Source organism: Malurus melanocephalus, unplaced genomic scaffold, assembly GCF_030028575.1.
Source record: "Malurus melanocephalus ecotype Western Australia unplaced genomic scaffold, MMel_1.1 scaffold_290, whole genome shotgun sequence".
NCBI classification, from domain to species: Eukaryota; Metazoa; Chordata; class Aves; order Passeriformes; family Maluridae; genus Malurus; species Malurus melanocephalus.
Window position 1 is genome coordinate 307,467 of NW_026623522.1, and position 18,530 is coordinate 325,996.

Sequence of the window (18,530 nt, forward strand, 5' to 3'; positions counted from 1 at the left end):
GGGGGGAGTGGGTGTGTGTTTGGACCAAGAAGTAGCATGGCTTGACTGAAGCTGGCCGCTCTGGCCATAGCTGCCTGCCGTAGTCAGGTTCCTCTGACCTGGCTCAGCTGGGTTATCGGAGGATCGTGTTTTGGAGCATCCTCTGCTCTCGTGTTTATCCGCAGAGCCCGGAGCGGGCGGGCGCGGAGGAGCCGCCGGCAGTTGCGGTGCGCGGGCCGGACCCGCAGTGCGCCTGCGCCACCGCCCCGCCCCAGAAGGCACCGCGCGGCCGCGGCCTGCCCTCAGCGCGGCGGAGCGGCGCTCATGGCCCCTCGGTGCGGCTGCGGCAGCAAGGTGAGCGCCTCCGGCACGGCGGGCACGGCCCCGCCGCTCCTCCCGCCCACGGGAAGGTGATCCGGTCCCGGCTGCACTCCTGCTCCCCTGCCAGTCCGGGATCGCAGTGCGGCGGGCTCCGAGCGCTCTCGCGGGCGGGGGTCGGCGGTGCTCGCTGGGGGGATGCTGTGTGTTCTTTACGTGTGTCAGCTGCTCTWGCCRGTTCAGTTGGTAAAATAATTACCCRTGCTCCAGGTTTTTCTTGGAAGCCCTAATCTGTTAGCTAGGATCGTTCATTCAAGCCCGGTACACCTAGATTTAATTTTAAAAGGAGTTTCGTAGAACGCGGAACTGCATGATTGATTCCCAGAATTTAAAAAAATAAAGTGTCGGCACTGGTTCTCAAACAGTACCTTGAAACCGTAGAGTTTTAGGCCTCCAGTTTCTAGTGGCCAGTTACCTAAAACTCATAATCAATTTTAAACTGCTTATGCTGTTGTGGATAGTTAGACAATCCGTTTATTTATAAATCGTGTTAATAAATTATACTCKGTTCTATTCTACAGGGCTTTACAAAATAGTGATGGTTCCCAAACTGTGGCCTTCTCAAGGCTATGCAAGGGAACAGAGCTAGTTCTACTTATTTTTGAATTATTCCTRTAGTAAATGTTCTTTTTTTCTTCATTTCGTTTCATTTTTTTTTTAATCTTGTGGGCCATTAATGGTTTACCAGTTCTTAGTCAGCTTCAGCCAACATCTCTTGTTACAGCAGCAAGGATCTTTAGAACAGGAGGTAAAATCTGTCCCTGAAGTGCCATTAGGTCTGGTAAATTCTATGGATCAGATACAAGAGCCTTGCACAGTACAGCCGTAAAATTCTTGGGATGGAAGAAGCTGAAGACAAGACTCTTAAATCAAGGCAGGGTTTTATCTGGCCAAAGTGTGCTTTCTTTCCTTGGACAATTAGTTGTTCAACACCACCAGGGATAGACAGTAAAATCAGATGGACTGAAGAGAGGAAGAGAAAACAAAAAAAAAACCCTYCATGTCTGCAGAAATGGAGGGTTTTCTGAGTTGGATATTGTGGAACATCTTGTAGTTGCTCTGTATCTGTTTATTACAACAGGTTTCATCATTTAATGGGTGGGACTCCTGGGCTGGGCACAGMTCCCTTTGACAGCTTTCTTTGCCTGTACTAATTTTCTACTTAATTATGTTGTTGTGGTTCATGGGTGTGAACCTGCAGAGGAGGTCTGTGTGWTTATCTTGGTTTCAGCTGCAAAGTGCACAGAAAGCTTGAAAATTAGTCAATAATATTAGTAAAGAAAAGCTGCTGCTTCAAGCTGTGAGTCTGCCTTTCTGTGTTTTATGTGCAATAGCATTCATATTTATGAGTTTCCAAATCTGAAGCCCTCTTTCTCATTTAGTGAAAAAGTCAGGGCTCATGATTGTGTTATAAGGTCTCTTTCTTGCCTAGATAGCKGGATAGAAGAATTTATTTGTTGTTGTTATAAGTGATGGAGCCTATTCATATATAACATTTCAGGGTTTTATATGGGTAGTTTAGAATAAACTCTGTCTTTGTATGTGTTAACCCAACAAACTCACCTTTAGGTTGTAGGTTTTAATAGTCACACACTGACATACTTGGAGGTCTGATGCTGTCCAGTAGTAAAGTCATTTACCTATCATGACCTGCAGAGTTGATCTTGGGACTTGAATGAGCGTGTGGAAAATTCACAGGAAGGATCTGTTCTCTTCATCTGGAAAAGCTGGACAGCCACTGAAAAGGCATTACCAATATTTCCTGTCTTTCTCCCATATCCTTGAAACCTTGAAATTGTGTAGAAAGCAGGAAAGAATAGAGAACCACGAGTATATAAACAATTTAGAGTCTGTGTTTTGTTTCCTGACGGTCGTTAATCATTGCACCATTTCCTTACTGCTAAGTGCAACCTTGAACCTAACATCTGAAATAATCATTCTGTATGACTTCTTGTGGATTTCTGGTAGTCTTGGAAAAGAGACTACCCATAAAAAAGGCAGTGTTTTGCACCCTTATTTGTTGAGATGAATAGATAAACAATAAGCTCTGGAGAAAAAAAAAATGAAGAAAAACATTTAGTTTGAGTTTTCTTTTTTAAATAAGAGGAAATTGTAGAAGGTGATGAAGTTGGCCTAATGCAAACATATCTGATATTCTTAATTCCTGAATTGCAATGTAAATGCTGTTGCTGAACTTGCATGAAACAAATATGTTGTTGACTCATTCTTTGTTCTGTTTCTTAGATCCAGTAACACCTTTTCTCCTACTTATAGAAGTTGCTAAGGTTTCTCTTGATTTGGGGACACTGCTGGTAAGTACACTGGAGCCATTTTAATTAAGACACCACCTGTTTTGTTGCTGTCTTCATCAGGAATCCGAAGCTGTAACTATGTCATAAAGCCAGCAGTGTTTGTAAGATGGGATAGGTGTCCCCTGATGGAAGGGATCATGGATAACTTGCCTATTTGCAGTAATCTACTACTGCAAATCAATTTTCAGAAATAGCAGGTTTCTGAAAATGGTCAGTCATGTGTTTATCCCATCTGGATCTCACATAGCTCTGTATTGTAGTATGCCCTGTCTGTATGGAAGTTTTATCCAGGCAAAGGCAAGCTMTTTATGGAGGGGCAAAAGCATCCTTTTGTTTGATGGAGTTTGAGSAGAACAAAATTTGATRCTYTACAARATTTGCCCCTAAGTTCATTTGTTAYARTTCCATTTTCTTRCAAGTTGATTGTGTTGACCTTACTGAAGATAGGGTTAAGCAYAGTATTGAAACAATCATGATGGRAATAATYCTCTGGTCTCCCTACCTGGGGAGTATCCTGTTAATGATCACCATCTGAAAAGTTTACTGCCATGAAAAGAGTAGCTTGCCACACTTAGCTATCCTTAGCAACAGTATAATGCTATCTTTTTGACAAATAAGGTAACTTTTAGCATAATGTGGTTGTCATTGTTTCTTTCCAGCAGTGCTTCTTTAGAAGACWGTGATCAGCACTTAAATGGTGCCCACATTCCACTCCAATTCTTCAGGGTTAGATGGCATAAAATAATTGCCTAACGGTTTCTTAAGAAACATGGCTAGCTGTGTGGCTTGGTAATGCTTTTATTGTGTTTCCAGTATACATGGCAATTCCTTATCTGAAAACTGGAGCTTTCTGGTCATTGGATATTTGCAGGTATAGAAGGAGAGTGAAGGATCAGATCCAGTTGCCTCTTTGTTTGCAGCCATGTCTGTAACSTTTCTGTGACACAGATACTCAGTTACTTGTATATGCATTAAGTAGAATTTCTGGYACTAACAGAATTGGTTTATGACTTCAGACAAATATGCACATTGCAGTATAATGATTTGGAAGAAATTTCAGGGGTGYTTATATCTGAATGGCATTCACTGAGAATTTGCAAAGTATTTGTTCATTTTTAGGTACTATAATTCCTAGAGTACAGTTTCACGTACACTCTAGGGTGAATGCTCAGTGCCTATTATGTATTAATCTTCTTTAAAATATCTTGTGCATGCAGAGAAGGGATAACTTGAACTAAGTCTTTTTTTTTTTCTTTTTTTTTTAAGTTTTTGTTTGTGTTTTGAAGACCTGTCATTGAGACTTTCTCAGAATCTCTGCAGGCACGAGGCTGTAGTAGATATGCAGACAGTGGTTATATTGAAAAGGAAACAGTATTCTTTAATGCYTGCTCWGRRGKGGAAAATGTGAAAGCTGAAAAGCCATTTGCTTTCTGTGATTATGTGATTGGACAGTTGATTCTGAAAGACAGAAGTAGTGTACAAGAACTGCTAGTTGCTGTTGAAAAATTCATAGTAAATTGCTCAACAGAGCCTTCGCCACTCTCTCACAGCTCTTGTCAACAGTTTGGCCTATATAAAATGTGTCTAACTGCCTACATACACATTCCTTGCCTGTCTAATGATGCAGATTTTAAGCAACTCCCATTTACTCACACASCAGCATGGTAAAACTGAGCATGCACTGTGATGTTGTATCTGGGCTAAAGACCGGGAGCTGCCACTTGAGGACAGGTGAGCTTTTATCATTCTCACTCAGTGATTCACCTTCTTCACCTGGACTGTGTAACAAAGACCATGCAGTGACAAGGAGAAAGGCTGTGTAGACTCACACTTTCAGGTGTCCTTCTTTTTCGTCTTGTACACAGCAACTTTAGCAGTCTGTCAGCCAAGAAGTCATAACAGTCTGTGAAATAATCTGACATTTCATTAAAGTGTGAATGTGGTGGTGCTGCCACTGTCTTAAGTGTGTCAGACAAAGAAGGTGCCAGAGTCAGTGCCTACCAGCTGTCATATAAGTTTATTAACCTGGYACAAATCAACTGTAGTTAGTCCTGTGTCCATGATTTTCTTTTATATTTTTCTTCTTAATTGCAGGAAACAGCTTCTGTGGGCAAAAATGGGCTGCCGGGATGTTCATGCAGCGACCGTACTGGCCTTCCTCAGTGGAACAGCCTCAGTAGCTGGACTACTTGCAGCAGTTCTGCTTCCAAACTGGAGGCAAATGAGATTGTACACATACAACAAGAATGAGAGGAATGTGACYGTTTACACCGGACTCTGGATTAAGTGCGCGCGCTTTGATGGGAGCAGAGACTGTGTGATCTATGACCCACAGTGGTACACGGCTGTCGATCAGCTGGATTTGCGTGTTCTTCAGTTTGCCCTTCCTCTCAGTATGTTTACTGCTGTCTCAGCTCTGTTCCTCTGCATGATTGGCATGTGTAACACAGCCTTTGTGTCGAGTGTGCCAAAYGTCAAACTGGCCAAGTGCCTGGTAAACAGTGCGGGCTGCCATCTTGTAGCTGGCCTCTTGTTCCTGCTTGCCTGTGCCATTTGTCTCACTCCATCCATCTGGGTCATTTTTTATAATAATTATCTGAACAGAAAATACGAGCCCATCTTTAGCTTTGACATCTCTGTATTTATTGCCATTGCCAGTGCTGGTGGTCTGTTCTTCACTTCCATCATGCTGTTCCTGTGGTACTGTGCGTGCAAAAGTCTSCCTTCTCCTTTCTGGCAGCCCCTGTATTCCCACGCCCCCAGCATGCACAGCTATGCCTCTCAGCCGTACTCTGCACGYTCTCGCCTCTCTGCCGTAGAAATTGACATTCCTGTTGTGACACATTCATCTTAAGRAGACAAAGTCTTGGAAGCCAAGTTCTTGTGTTCCTTCAGGCCATGAAAATTGGCTGTGCTGCCCTGCACTGAGCATAATCCTTTRTAAGGTCAAATTTCCCAAGGCACAAAGCCTTGGAGGCCTGAGTTCAGCAAGTCTGTTGCTGTTCTGGTCTGTTACTTCCTGACCACCTTTCTTTTTTTTTTAATTTTTTAAAAAATATTTTTACTCTGAGCTCACTACAGTCAAAGTTGCTGCTAATGCTAGAACAGTACACTAACAACAGTATGCATCCATTCTTTTGCTTACTGATGTCAAAGCAGGTTCGAACCTCTTTGAAATTTGATAAGCTATTCCTAGATTCTGATCCCACTGKAAGACCTGTGCACCCATGTATTGTGCAGATGCAGGCAGTGGAACTGGGTTTAGGGGGTTCACTGAGTTTCTTGTTCATCCAGACATGCATACTGTAATATGTGATGTCTGGAAAGGGTGTTTGGTAGACTAATTCAATTCTGTGCATCATTCTTTGTTTTCCAGTGTATACACAAACAGATGCCTTCTTAGGAATTTCTGTAACAKAATTAGTGCCAAAGGACCCTTTATTTTCAGAATAGCTATCAGAAGCACTAAAACTGATTTGACTAAGAATGTTTTTCTCTGCTGTAATAGCATTTTGTGAATTACTGGAGGCTAGAATTTTTTTGTGAATTTTATTTCTAGTTTGTTTTTTACTAAGTTAGCAAATTCACTAGATCTATTTTATGATTAAAACAAAAAACACTAGTGTTTAAAAATTCTGGTTAGAACCTTAAATGTTTTATTTGAAGGCCTTCTTAAAAAATGGATTTTTAAGTAGGATATAAAGTGTTCAGTTTTGGAGAGAAATGTCACTAACTGCAAAAAAGATTAGGAAAATTATAAAGAATTCTGACAACTATGAAAGATCTTTCAAAACACTGTATACAAGTTATACCAACATCTCTCTAAAAGGGAATTATAACCCTGGGGAGAGATTTTTTAATCTAGATTTTTTTTAAGTGTATATTCAAGAACAATGAGCTTGTGTGTTTTTCAGAGTTGATCTTTATGGTTGATGGACTTTTCGTGCTGTAGTTTATTTCACTAATGATGAAGACTTAACCTTTTCAACCTTGTTCTTCAATACCTTTCAAATTCAACTATTTTAAAAATGAGTTATTTCCCATGCTATCACGTCATAAATGCAGAAAGTTTCCTATTCCTATTTTCCATAAGATGAGGTTTTGAGTAACTGGTGAGCTTCATTTTGTAGCTCTAYAAGGATGAGGAGGCATTGTAAATTCCCAATGTCTTTAAATCACTTTTTTTCTTCTAAAATGCAGAGMAGCAGGTGAGCCCTAAGGATCAAAGTTCTTCAGTATGGGCTTTGAAATTACTTGAAATTTGATGACAGTGAGTTGAAGAGTGCTATAATTAAAGCAAGTATTTGATTCTCTCGGGTTTTGGTAARTTGGGATCTTATGTTTAAGATGTCATCCCAGTAAGGAAAGTTGTTTTGATTGGTGGCATTCTGGAGCTTAGTGGATATTTGCATTTCATTAATMCCAGAATAAATTTGTTTTTCTAAAAAAATCACATTGAGTTCTGTAATTACAGTTTGGAAAATTCATCCAAGATCTTGAAAACCACTTAATTTCTTCCTCTAGGTGTTAGAAATAGAAACAAGTACTGTGCTGGGCAAATAYTGTTTTGTTAAAATCTGTGAAATAACAGCATGTAAAGAAGGATTGTGTTCTAGCTGGTAGATCTTGGATTTGAGAGGACTGAGGGAGGAAGCTGATCTCAGTCATAAATTCCCAGCATAGTCAGTAAAAGTGACAGGCCTTTAAGGCAGAAAGCTTGATTAAACAGCAATCTTAAGGAGACTTATGTAGACAATAAAGAATACATAAGGAGATACGTTTCTTAAGGCATAAACATGAGTTTAATGCTCTCTTAGGTTTGATATGAAGTATGTTTTTTAATCAGATCATGACTTGAATGGAATTAAAGCATGTGTAATGACATGCAAGCCAGTTTTTTTTCCTTCAAAACTGAACTTTGCTTTACTGTTTCTCTGGTTGTCCAGCACTGTTGCTGGTTTAGCTGCCTATATCCTTAGATGCTTCATAAAGTCAAAGCAAAGAGGCCGCTGGTTTGTGATTTCACGTTACCTTGCTTCGCATCACTTTGGTGTCTTTTCTTCTTTGTGCCTTGTTTCAATTATGAGTTGGACAGTAAATGTTACAGTCAGTGTCTGATATGCTCTTTGAGCCTGAATTTGCAAAGCATTTTGATCATTTTTGAGAGATGATGAGTTTGTCTCTTGGTGACTTTAAAAAGGAGCTGAATTTTCAGCATCTCCATGAACAAGAGTGACAGCCTGGCAAACTTGTTTTCTACAATAATGTAAGTTTAGCCAGTGTTGTTTTCTGTGCACTTTAATAGCAGATGCCTCTGACAGCTCTTTTGTATTATGACTTTGATTTTTATGCACAGAACTTTCAATTAATATTTGCTGCTGCCTAAGCTGATAACTCSTTGCTTTGAAAATTGTCTTTCCAAAAGTCAGAGATGAATGAGTTAYGAAAAGTGGGGCTCCAGAAAGGTATGGAATCCAGCATGGATTTCAGTTAGCAAAAAGACTGTTGCATCATGTTCTATCACCAAAGCACGGCTGGTTTTCTTTYGCCAACGCTGTTAATATGAGTTTTTCTGCTGGATCCTAAGTGAAATTAACTGGAAGTGCTGTGCTGTATTTCCTTTGTTGCAGAAAGAGGTGGCTAACCTGTGACACTTGAGCCGAATGCCGCTTCAACTTTTTTTTTTTTTTGCTAAGGTTGCCATCATGCCCAGCACCAGGGCTGGGGAGTGACAGGCTTCCCTGGGTTTGGAGAGAACACATATATCCTGCAAATGTGTCCACCAGGGAACAGCCTCTGGGGAGCACTTAGCACCCCTGCCTCTGATCAGCTGCRCCTTGCTGGGCACTGCTGTGTGCAGGATAAGCACTCTGAGTCTTGAAAGATTTTAATTTGTAGCTCGTGCYGTCAAATGTTGGGTGCTCTGGGATTACAGGAACCTGTGTTTTTTCAAGTAGTTCCTGTCCAACTACTTTTGTGTTTTGTTACAGTGTTGGTTCTTTTTATGTGAAACAGAAAAGATGTATTTTTAATAAAAGAGTCTTGTACAGATGCAGTTTATTTTGATTAATTTCGTGGGAAACAGTAGCTACTAGAATATGAAAAACTTTGCCTTTAGATACTGATCAGCAGACCATTTCAGATGCCTTAACAGGTTTAAAATGTGTATACTGCATTTTAGCTGCCTAATTTTTTAGGATTTCTGCTTTAAGCAAAATAGAATTTTTAGAAAGCACCAAAAAAACCCAGCTCTTCTGAAAAGGGGAAATAAGCTATCTTCCTGTCCTCCTCTCTGCTGTGCAGGATGTGCTGTCAGCTGGAGAGTATGCTTCTCCTGACCTGTAATAATTGTTTGGGCATCCCAGGGACTTGTGGCAGTCTAAAAGGATGGTGGTTCTTGATGATTTACTTCTGTTGTATGCTTCTCCTGGCTACTACAGCTCAGCAGCATTATGGTGGCTCAGTACTGAGTCTTTCCCCATTGCTGAGGGGTGAAATACAAAAACCCTTTACATGTTAAAAATGTTAATGCCATAGTACAGGTTCACAAAACCTGAATTATTTTGCAGAATAGAGTGAGATCTGCTGATAATTCCTCTGGATTTCTAGTCTTTTCAACTGTCTTTTCAATTCTAGGAGATGGGGTTTTTGTCTCTTTTGGGAAATAGTTTGTATGAGAACTGTTCTTRTGGAGTAGGCACAGTAAAAAGCAGTTGTCAGTACCACAACTCATTTGAGGGGGCAGAAAAATGATTTTATAATGTCCACTTTGGTGGGTTCGTTTCCTCCTTTGCTGTCACTGCAGATGTAAATGTAGTCTGCTACCAGAAGATGAAATCATGTCGTATTGCTCCTTTGCTATTTATCTTCTCTGCTTATATAGTTTTCAGCCCCCCATGTGGCTAATCTGGTCTGCCTCCTGGTCACAAGCTCTACTGCCAACAAAGGAGGCAGTGGGAGTATGTGAGTGGAAGAAGGGCAAGATGGCAGTCTTAGGCTTATTCTTCATGAAGCCTTATTTTAATACCTTTGTTTTCTCACTTAGTGAGAAATTTGCCTAGGAAAGATTCTGTTAATTTGAAAAATTTTAAGGTGGTTTGTGTTTATTTGTAGAAGTTGTTGAAAAATGCTGCATTTGGAGAAAAAGCATTGAACAGTTATTAGGAAGGCAAAAAACTTGTCATTGATTTGTCAAATGCATTGTCATTGAATGTCAAAACATTTCAAAGTTTKTTCCTTTGTTCTTTTCGTTTCATCCCAATTCACTCAGACGGTAGGCAAGAAAAAAAATGAAGCACAAAAAGGAGTTGACTTCTGTTGAATTTGAAAATCACATTGCTTTAGACTATGTATGAATGCAGAAATCTCAACTGATAACAGTAACAGTAAGGAAAAGCTAATTTTTTAGTAAATTAATAGTGTCAGTAAGGTACTTACATTAGCTTATAGGTTAGATGTGAATGGTTTAGTGCTATCTCTGGAGGCTCAGCACCATGGATTACTATTATTTCACTGTTTTGACTCTTTAATCAAGTCAGCAACAATAAAATGCTCAGCCTCTTTCTACTGCTGTGCTAAGGTGTTCTACAGACAGGCTGAATTTCCCGGCAAAACTGCCATCTCGGGAAGATGACAAGGAATTGCATTCTCACAAAATGGGCCTAGTGGAGGGCAAGATTTTAACAGTACAGCTTCAGATAAGTCAGACAGCACAAATTTAGCTGCCTTCTGCTGCTGCCTATTTTGCTTGATTCAAATATACATCTCCCAGGGAAGGTCTTGAGAATACAAGCCCACTCATCAAAAAAAACATTTCACCTTTCTGCTCTTCGTTAGGCTTGTAGTGGAGGCACCTTCAGACTGCCTTGTTACCTGCAGCTCTGATCAAATGCTGTTGACCTCCACAGCTGCAGAGGTGAGGACATTTCCCTTGCAAATACTTGSGAAAGTCAGCTGAACAACTGGAAAAGACCTGGCTCTGTCATTTTGGTGGCATTCTGGGACASTGGCAGCCACGACACGAGGTTTCTGTTACAGTGGCTTAACTGAGGCTGGTGGGGCTTCCAGCAGTTCTTGTGTCAGCTGTTACAGWGTTCATCGTTCATTAAGCTGCAGCAGTCCCAGTTACTTTGCATGTACACTTTCAAASGCTGTGGGGCTGCACCTTAATTAGCCAAGGAGTTATGAGAACCCTGAGAACCACTAATCTTGGCAGCTGATGCCTGTGTGCTTCACTTGAGAAATCCTCTGGGAGCTGTAATTCTCTCAGGCTCTCAGCACTAATCTACTTACAGCTGCTAGAGAAGATCTTGAACACTTGGCAGAACAGAATTTGCTCAGRGTGGATTTCACCACTCTCACTAAGATTCAAACGCATCACAATGACTTTTTGGTTTGAAACACGTAAAAGAACTCAATATATTGGACAGATAACAGGAAAACAGTGTGATTTGATGAAATATGCTTCTGAGCTTGTGTGTGCATACAAAAGTACTAAAAGCTTGCAGCTTTTGTTTGACTCTCAAGTCAGCCGAGTAAATTACCATTTCCTGAGAAGAAAGGTTGCCTCTGATAGTTTCTGTCGCTAGAAAATCGTCCTTTTCTTCTAAGAGCCTTTCCGTACATCATAACTGTATTTGTTTCATGGATGGCTTCATTTCCTAAAGAATTCCATGGTCCTTCTGCTTTCTTAGCATGGGCAAGTCAATTCTCTGGGTCCAGAAGTCCACAGGAACCAAGCAGCCCTCCAGGAACCATTTTTTACAGGACAGTATCTCAGGTGACGTCTCTTTTGTAGGGCACCAGAGATGGCATAGGGGCTGTAGAAGCTTCTGTCTGGTCTGTCATAGACAACACAAGTCTAGATTTGCTTGAATATAATTGTAAATTAGCAAACTAAAATTGATCATGCTTCCTGGGWTGGTTCTGGAAAGTATTTTTCTTAYAGCTATTTTTACAATGTTTTGCATTTTGTTATTATCCTCTACTATAGTAATTCAACACATTTTCTTGGATTTGTTTTTGGYCCTCCTGTCACATTTCTCCTAACAGGAATAAAAACAAGTTACTAATGGCATAAGCTATTAATTTGTTTTCTTGAGCTCTTAAAGCTTCCTCTATGACTTTAAATTATTATTATATTTCCTGAAAATATTGTCTGTGTCCAGCTATTGTGCCTGTTGTATCTCTTAACACTTGTCCAAAGTGCACAAGTCTGGCTGAATGTAAGAAGGGAAAATGTAGGAGAAGGAAGGATTTCCTTTTYGCTTGGCACAGGYATGGAGGAAAATRCAAAAAATTTGGATATTTGGTTTAAAKTGAAAATACTCAGTACATTATCCACCTATAAACAAGTTTGTCACCCACTGTCTGGAAAGAAATTATCTGTAAATCAAAACAAGGATTTGATCGCAGTTTTGTTGAAATTGTCTGGGATGTAAARACCGACATTTGTGAACTCCCAGATTCCCATCATCACACTTCAGTAGTAAAAGCAAGGAGATTAAGACGGGATGCTGTGTTCACAGGAACATTTGTAATACTACTACTTTCTAAAACAGTAGTTATCTGCTTTGGTAAATACAGGTGAGTCTGTATTGTGAAACTAAGCAGGGTAATCAACAGTATCTTCTCTGTATCTAAATTTCCTCAAAGGAGCAAGATATAAGTACTTGCTACAGTTAAAATTCCAGTAGAGGTAATCTGGGGAAGTGTGCTGGAATKATACATTCCCATTTTTAAATACGGCTGGGAATTTTATATTGCATATGACAAAAAAAGGGATTCCTTTTCTATGATGGTGTAAAACTGGTATTGCACAAAATTCCTGGACAATAATTAGATACAGATACTATTTCTTAATTAGTCTGAATTAAAGTGAGGCCAGAGGAAGATAGACCAAATCTACAGCAGGATGTTTGAATTGTCTTGAGTTACTTAAATTGATCCAAGAAGCAAATTATATTAGTACTTTATATTGAAAATAATCAGAGCAGAGATACATGAGATCTCAGTACTACAGTTTTTTCCTAGCTATGTGGTATTCTGAACCAAATCCAAGTCTGCAGCAAGGGGAAGAAAAGTTAAAGTGCTGACRGGCCAGGAAATACACAGTATTAAGGAAAAGATCTGATGTCCAACTGAAACAATCTGTTAACTAATATGATATAGATTGTGCCAAGAGAAAATCTGGTCCCCTCACAGTGTAGAAAATGGACTAAATAGGTGCAGCTCTGGGGGTAAATAATTATCCCATACTTTGGCATAAAAATGTTAGCTGATTTTTACAACAGAAGTTTTTGACAACAGAAGTCTTTCAGATGTTAGATAATGCCTGGGAAATAACAGCCAAGGGATATTATCTGTCAGTTTGTTAAACCAATAGCTTAAATGAAGTCAGTAATTTCTGGAATGCAACAGAACCCTTTCTTTTGTAGGGCTGTTTTGTTTTGTGACTCTCCCATTTACCTCACCCCAAGTGACTGTAAYGACACAATGCCTCTCTTGCCCAGCTATGACTGTGCCAAGACTTAATACAGCAAARCCAATGATAAATACAAAACATGCAATTAAGTATCATCACATTAATCCATTCTGGGAAAAGGAGCAGAATCTTGGAAACAGATTTCTCTGGAGATCAACAGCAATTTTAAACGGCACGAAGCAAAAAAAAGCATGATCTGCATGGCATAGCCCTGTTCCTAGGGAAAGCCTGTGCTTGGTTAAACCTCAAGACAGATCCACAGGAAATCACGAGCTGCCTATCTTATTTCACAGCTGGATGGATGCTGTTCTGCACGGTTTTCAATTACAGAGGTGCTGTGGCAAGAGCTATGGTATTTTAGTATAAGACACACGGATGAAAGTCAGGCCATCCTTTAGTAATAATTGTGGCATAGCTGGGACCTTAGGGGTGTCCCTGTGTGCCCACTCAGTCCACCAAACTCATTACCTCCCTGGGTGCTCCAGGAATTCTTTAGCTAGTTCTTGCATGGAAGAGATTCTCAGCTGAGCAAAGGCAAGGTGACAGACTTGGCTTCTCCCCACCTCCACACTAAAAGCATCTGACTAAGTATTGCAAGACATCTTGAGGTGAGGAATTCAGACAGTCCTGAGGAGTCCTCCTAAGCAGCTCCTGCTGGTCTCAAGATGAATGTCTATACCTAAATTTGTCCCATAACATCCCGGGTGAAGAATGTGGCCCTTTCAGAGCTTCCAGGTGGCTCCAAGAACTGATGGGACTGCATGCAKGTAGGATGCATGTAAATTGTAGAAACTGTATCTGTAAATGCAGACATGGTCACGCAGGGCAGTCTTTTTGCACACAGTTAATAAGCAAGATGTTTTAGTTTAAAATACTCTACAATGGATAATGTACCTGCTGAAGTAGTAACACAGGATCAGGAGCCCACCGGCATGTGAGAATTGAGCAGAGAAGCAGTTAAGGGAGTCTCCAACAACCCAGCGACTCCTGTCGCTACCAGACTGCAACCAACYAGCCTGTTCGGGAGATGTGAGCAATACCCTATGCCAAGGACCCAAACTCTATTTTTCTTGAACACTGTCTATTTTTTATGCAACACTGCTCAGCCAAAAACCAAATCAACCCTGCCACTGAAGAAATGCTGCTTYTAACAAGTAGTCTTTGTCTAAATAYGTTCAGTGCTTTTCAAAATAAATGACTTACCTCTGCAAGGAGTGATCAGTTTGGTACATGATGTATTAGAAAATTCATTAGTCTCTAGTTTGAAATATTAGAGAGGAGTAAATGTTAGCAGGTGTTCATGCACTGCCAGATTTGGCTGGTAATGCATTTTGATTTGAAATACAAGTTTTGAAGTACTTGGCTTCTCATTTTGGTTATGGTAGTATTACAATAAATCTAACAATAGACCATAATCCAAATTGACTGAAATACAGTACAATTAAACATTCTTCAGAACAGGGTACATAAAACTCTTCTCAACTATTCCTTTAAATGAGAAAAACACTTTACATGTAACAGGAACTGTTACATATAGGTCAAAAAGCAAAAAAWTTCACTGTATGCCATTTTGATGAGGTATTTTTTGATAGTATTTTTATCTCTCAGTAKAACCACAAGATAATTGAGTAATTATGCAGATATTCTTCTGAAAAGAATATTTGTTCCCTAAACATTGTATGTGGTCACCTGAATACTGTGCAATGAAAACCAAAGAAAATCAGCTGCTGCCACTACCCTTAGCAGAGACACTGAACTGATCCTGTGTATTTCTCTAGGCTACCTCTTTGCAAGCAAAAACTCAGTGTGGGAGCAAATCTTATTTCCATGACAGCAAAGGCCCATGTCAGCTGAGAAGACTGACTTAATTTAACTGTCCCAGTAGTCTTCATCTGATCATRTCTGAATTTATTAATACCATTTAACTTAATCTCCAGTTTAATCCCAGGGTTTGCCTGAAAGATGAAATTRGGCTGTTGCATTTATAGCAAACCCACAAAAATGTTGAATGAACCACACTGCTCCCATCCCTGCAAATATCTGCAATCTGTGTATTTGCAGGGCTAGAGCTAGATTGTTTATGATACTTACCACTTCTAATCATTAGGATCTCTATGAGTTCTGTTTCACCAAAGGTTATTTATGGAAGATTGRTTATTATAGAACAGGTGAATATTGATCTGGAAGATCTAATTTTCTCTATCTGACCTTGAGAAATAGCCTGAACTCATGGCTGCACATTTTGCTCTGTGAAGTGATATTATTAATATTTTTAAGAACATAATTGTAGAAAGCATTTTATTAAAATCTGGATACACCCTTRAGGAAGACTATACAAAGGTGCATGTCCTTACTCAGCAGATCCGCTCCTTGTAGGTTTTTAATCACTTRTACCAGATCTCACATGGACCCTCTCACATGACTTCAACAATACCATGAAGCCTTAATATGAAGCCAACATATATTTAAGCTGGTTCTGCAACTGARAGAACAAACAAACAAACAAAAGCTCCTGGGGTACAATTCCTCTTCTGCTGTGCCAGCACAAGAATTTGGTCCCCTGCTCAGTGAACCAAGTAGGGTATCACTGATCTCACTCAAAAATTAACTTCCAGTTGCATCACTTCTCTATAGGACTACAAATATGGCTTTGTTCATGCACTGCAGTGCTTTTCAGATATAAGAACAAGGATTCCTGGAGACAGAAGTACAGACTGCTTTTTGTGGGAACAGTGATCTAATTGCATGCCACATTGCAACCTGAAGATACACAAATGCTCCAGCCAGTCACAAACTAAAACAAACTTTTTGAACAATGTATTGCTGCAGTAAAATGTCTTGTACCAGGACAAAAAAGTGACATTCTAATCACTTTCATGATTTATCAGCTGAATTATTTACACACACTGCAAGCTAGGTAAACTCTGTCACAGTGATGGAGTAATACTGCCATTAAGGGAATCAMCTGAACACACAGACTTTGTAACCCATGTATCACCTTTGAGATTGTCAGCCCTGGTGATAGYGAAAAATAAACCTGCTAAAAAAAGAAGACGAGATTCTTCAGCCCAATGTGTTCTTTGTTCAGATAGAAGTGAATGGCTCATTCAGCTGTTCTATCGCAACAGTGGAGCTGGAGCAGAGAAAAGGGGCCAGAGGTGATGGTGAAAATGCATGAGTAGGAAACACTGGTCAAAACCCCAGGCAAAATCTACAGACCTGACAAAAAAAATCCTTATCATTTGAAATAYGTATGGAATTATAAAATAATCAAAATCTGTTTTATTTTTGTTTGCAATTTTAATACAYATGGCTTGTTCCAAAGTCAGTTTCTTGGTAGATCACTTTTTCTTGTCAAATACACTCCATTTCCTGGGAATTTATGTCTGCTGAGGGAGTGGCTACCTAACAAAAAAAATGTGTTTCATTACTGCAGGAACAGTTATTGTGGGAGAATTACAATAGCTGTTCATAAATTATATTTATAATGGGCTTTTTTCCCCCAAAGGAATAATAAAGGTAAATCAGAGAAGACGGATATATCCATACTTCTGCAGAGCTCTCAGCAAATTCTGTTTTCCCCTTCTCTCCCACTTGGCTCCAGCAAAATACTTCCTCTAACATAACCCTGTTAGAAGCAACTCAGGGAAAATCGCAAACTCTGGAAAGCTTGGAATTTGAGGGGTTTCATGAGAAGTCACTCTTCACTGAATACATAAAACCATTCAAAACTAGGATACAAAAATGAACTAGAGGATTGTCCCTTTGCCTCAAACATAATTCAATAAAATCATGTGGAACATAACATAAGAAAATTAATAAGAACAGCTCTATAAAGTAATTTCAGGGGCACTTTTAACTCAGTATCTCACCTAACATGGCAGTCAACAACAGATTCCTAAGGAAGAATGTCAGAATAAAGCAATCATCTTCTTCAGCAATTACACAAAGCTTCAAGCAGTGTAGTTCAGGGACTTTCTGAACCAGAGGTAATACCTTGTACTTAATAACTATTAATAGATRTATTTGTGGATAAAAATCCAAACTGTTGGCCGAATGCAAACTTTTAGTRTCCTTAATATTCAAATACAGAGTTTTGCAAATTTAAGCACTTTATTTTTTTCTAAGCACTTTTTGTTTCAGTCTTCTACTTGATCATTGTGTTCAATGCCCTCTACATCTAATAGAAAAAAGTCCTTCTGTGTTTGTTTTTTTCTGTGCCTTTCATGACTTTATAAATYTCCATATGGCATATGCCTCCCAAGATATAGTCTATTGAATTATTTCTTATAGACAGTATCTTTGGCAGTCTTCATACATCACCTGTGTCTCTCTGCTATCCCAAGAGCTCATTCCAAGTGACTTCAAGTAACAAGAAGAAAAGTTTTCAGAGCATAAAGATTTATAGACTTGAATACGTGGTAAAACCTAGTCCCTGCTCATTGCAGAGGAGTGGAACCAGATGACCTTTGAAGGTCCCTTTCCAACCCAAACCATTCAATGATTCTGCCAGCTGAAGCACACTGAAGTCATGAGATTGTATTGTCCTACATTAACCTCAGGTAAAACACCTTCGTCTCCACATGGCCTATATACCCACACTTTAGTTTTATTTTTCTAACATCCCTAAAGACCAAGAAGCAGGGACTCTAGTGTTGCTGGTAAAAATCCAAAGATGACATAGACAAAGTTAAATGTAAATAACTTTTTAATGCACAGGATGAAACATAATTTAARGTAAAGGCACCTTACTCAGGTTTGATCCCCTCAAATTTATGCACTGGCCTAAGTCAACAGAGTAACTAGCAGTTAKCCTAATTCCTTCTTTTTCCTGGAGCTACTCATCTTTTACTGTGTGGGATTTTAGGGAGATTAATTTCTACAGTAAGTGAATCAGATGTCTAAAGATAGATAGGATGCCAAGGTGAAGCATTGTGAAGAACATTCCTCCTTTCCTTGATAAGACTCAAGTGTATTTACAAAAGCCTCTCAAAAGCTCAGATCTGCTATCCCTATGCCCATAAACCAATTGCAATACTGCCAATAGTAACAATGGCCTTATTACACAASAGTAATAAAAATGGTTCAAACAGAAGAGGAGTGTTTGAGAAGGGAGGTCACAAGCAGTGGGAGTCACCACTGACTGAACAGTACCATACTTGGAAGGAGTGTTTGCTTCCTACTTGAATCCTTGAGCACTACCAAAACCTACACTGTAGTTCAGCTATTGGTTGCCAAATATCAAACCTCCCATTCTTGAACAGGTCGTAGAGAAGTTCACGAAGCTCAGCAGCAGTATCATTTAATTAAAGCGAAGTGTACTGTCACAGCATGGCAAGTATCTCACTTCACTGGCCATTAAGGACTCGATTTGGTGC

At 39.6% G+C, this 18,530-nt stretch overlaps 1 protein-coding gene across 2 annotated transcripts; it reads left to right on the forward strand.

Annotated features, from left to right (window-relative positions):
- The first annotated feature begins 316 nt into the window (after positions 1-316).
- On the forward strand, positions 317-8,718 carry CLDN12 (claudin 12). Of its 2 annotated transcripts, XM_057376782.1 has the most exons (3): positions 317-333; positions 2,602-2,669; positions 4,764-8,718. In XM_057376782.1, the coding sequence occupies exon 3, from the start codon at positions 4,786-4,788 to the stop codon at positions 5,521-5,523; it is 738 nt and encodes a 245-aa protein (XP_057232765.1). In that variant the 5' UTR covers positions 317-333; positions 2,602-2,669; positions 4,764-4,785; the 3' UTR covers positions 5,524-8,718. The 2 variants fall into 2 exon arrangements, with proteins under 2 accessions (XP_057232765.1, XP_057232764.1); XM_057376781.1 differs by lacking the exon at positions 317-333 and having other exon boundaries at positions 2,398-2,669.
- Positions 8,719-18,530: the final 9,812 nt, after the last annotated feature.